A 2,179-nucleotide genomic window follows, 5' to 3' on the forward strand; every position below is an offset into this window, starting at 1 on the left:
CTATTTAATGTACAGCGCTGCATAATATGTTGGCGCTATATAAATCCTGTTTATTATTGTTAATAATATTAATAATAATATTAGCTGATATGTCAGTACACTGACTGGGTAGTATTTAAATCAGCCCAGTCGTGTGGCAGCAGAACAACTGGATCTATAACGTTTCTTGTACAACGATGAACTATTTAATGATATAAATGTGACTATAAACCTGCGGGCTTTAATGAAATAATTCCAGTGATACATGAAGAGAGCAGCAAATACACCGAGAAACCTGTGGAGTCTGGGTGTAGCAAGATGGCGGCTGCCTGCTGACGCTGGGTGTAACTAAGATCGCCCGCGGGGCCTTTCGGAAAATATTAAGAGGGTGTAGCAAGATGGCGGCACTCAGGTTTCCGGCGTCCGAGAGGAAATAGAACTGGAGGACCAAGATGGCGGCGTCCTGTTCCCAGGTGTTGCGTGGGAGCTCGGAGGGAGGTGTGGAAAATGAGGAAAGCAGCGATAATAAAGGTGAGCGGTCACCTAGCTCGGGGTATAGCTGCGGACTGTATAATGACTGGGAATAATGAGAGGCTGTTAAGCCCAGTATTATTAGTATTGTGTGGCTGCTGAGCTCCAGGTCTGCGTGCTCTGATCACTCTGCTCTGTATTCAGGATAATTATATAATAATAAAAATGGCTGCTAACAGTATTCACTATTCATTGGTATACCTGGGAGATACAAACAAACTCCTGTCTGTTATTTTTATTATGTATCAGCCCATTACCTGCCCCTGGTATTTTGTATATATGTCATCTCTCCCTGTGGATGCATCTGCTTTGTTTTAGTACCCTATTTTATGGATCAAACTGTATGTTATCCTTTTCTCATCACATCTCTCTCTTCTCTTTCTCCACCCATCTCTCTCTTTCTGACCATCTCTCTCTCTTCTTTCTCTCTCTCTCCGACCATCTCTCTCTCTTCTTTCTCTCTCTCTCTCTGACCATCTCTCTCTTCTTTCTCTCTCTCTCTCTCTCTCCCCCCTCTCTCTGACCATCTCTCTCTCTTCTTTCTCTCTCTCTCTCTTCTTTCTCTCTCTCTCTCTTCTTTCTCTCTCTCTCTTCCTCTCTCCGACCATCTCTCTCCCTTCTTTCTCTCTGTCTCTCTCCGACCATCTCTCACCCTTCTTTCTCTCTCTCTCCCCCCTCTCTCTGACCATCTCTCTCTCTCTTCTTTCTCTCTCTCTCCCTCTCTCCAACCATCTCTCTCTTCTTTCTCTCTCTCTCTCTCTCCGACCATCTCTCTCTCTTCTTTCTCTCTCTCTCCGACCATCTCTCTCTCTTCTTTCTCTCTCTCTCTCTTCCTCTCTCCCTCTCTCCGACCATCTCTCTCTCTCTCTTCCTCTCTCCGACCATCTCTCTCTCTCTTCTTTCTTTCTCTCTCTCTCTCTCCGACCATCTCTCTCTCTTCTTTCTCTCTCTCACCGACCATCTCTCTCTCTCCCCCCAATCTCTCTCTCTCTCTCTTCCTCTCTCTGACCATCTCTCTCGCTCTCTCTTCTCTCTCTCTCTCTCTCTCTTCTTCTCTCTCTCTCTCTCCCCCCCTCTCCGACCATCTCTCTCTCTTCTTTCTCTCTCTCTCTCTCTCTTCCTCTCTCCGACCATCTCTCTCTCTTCTTTCTCTCTCTCTCTCTCCGACCATCTCTCTCTCTTCTTTCTCTCTCTCACCGACCATCTCTCTCTCTTATCGCTCTCTCTCTCTTTTCTTTCTTCACCTCTCTCCCACTCTCTCGTTTCTCCACCTCTCTCATTCTCTCTCTCATTCTCTGCCCATCTCTCTCTTCTCTCTCTCTCTTCTTTCTCTTTCTCTCTGACCAACTCTCTCTCTCTCCATCTTCTTTCTTCTCTTTCTCCCCAAACGTCTCTCTCTCTTTTCTCTGAACGCCTCTCTTCTCTCTCTCTCCGCCTATCTCAATCTTCTCACTCTCTCCAAACATCTCTTTTTTTTTTCCTCGCTCTCTCTGCCTGTCTTTCTCTCTCTCTCTCGCTTGCTCACTCTTCACCTCTCTCTCTTCTCGCTGTCTCTCTCTTTCTCTCTCTCACCTTCTCTCTCTCTCTTCTTTCCCCACAGGCTGTTTTTAGTTGGTTACTGTAAAGTTGGTTTACAATACAGAAACAATACAACGTGATTGTTTTGCAA

At 45.8% G+C, this 2,179-nt stretch overlaps 1 protein-coding gene across 1 annotated transcript in view; it reads left to right on the forward strand.

Moving 5' to 3' along the window:
* The first annotated feature begins 404 nt into the window (after positions 1–404).
* Positions 405–2,179, forward strand: part of CCDC97 (coiled-coil domain containing 97) — a 6,855-nt gene continuing 5,080 nt past the window's right edge. Inside the window, exon 1 of the mRNA XM_072430645.1 lies at positions 405–510. Within this exon, the coding sequence (XP_072286746.1) occupies positions 432–510 (79 nt within the window). The 5' untranslated portion in view covers positions 405–431. The remainder of the gene's footprint in view (positions 511–2,179) is intronic.

This window comes from Pyxicephalus adspersus, chromosome Z (genome assembly GCF_032062135.1).
Source record: "Pyxicephalus adspersus chromosome Z, UCB_Pads_2.0, whole genome shotgun sequence".
Classification (NCBI taxonomy): domain Eukaryota; kingdom Metazoa; phylum Chordata; class Amphibia; order Anura; family Pyxicephalidae; genus Pyxicephalus; species Pyxicephalus adspersus.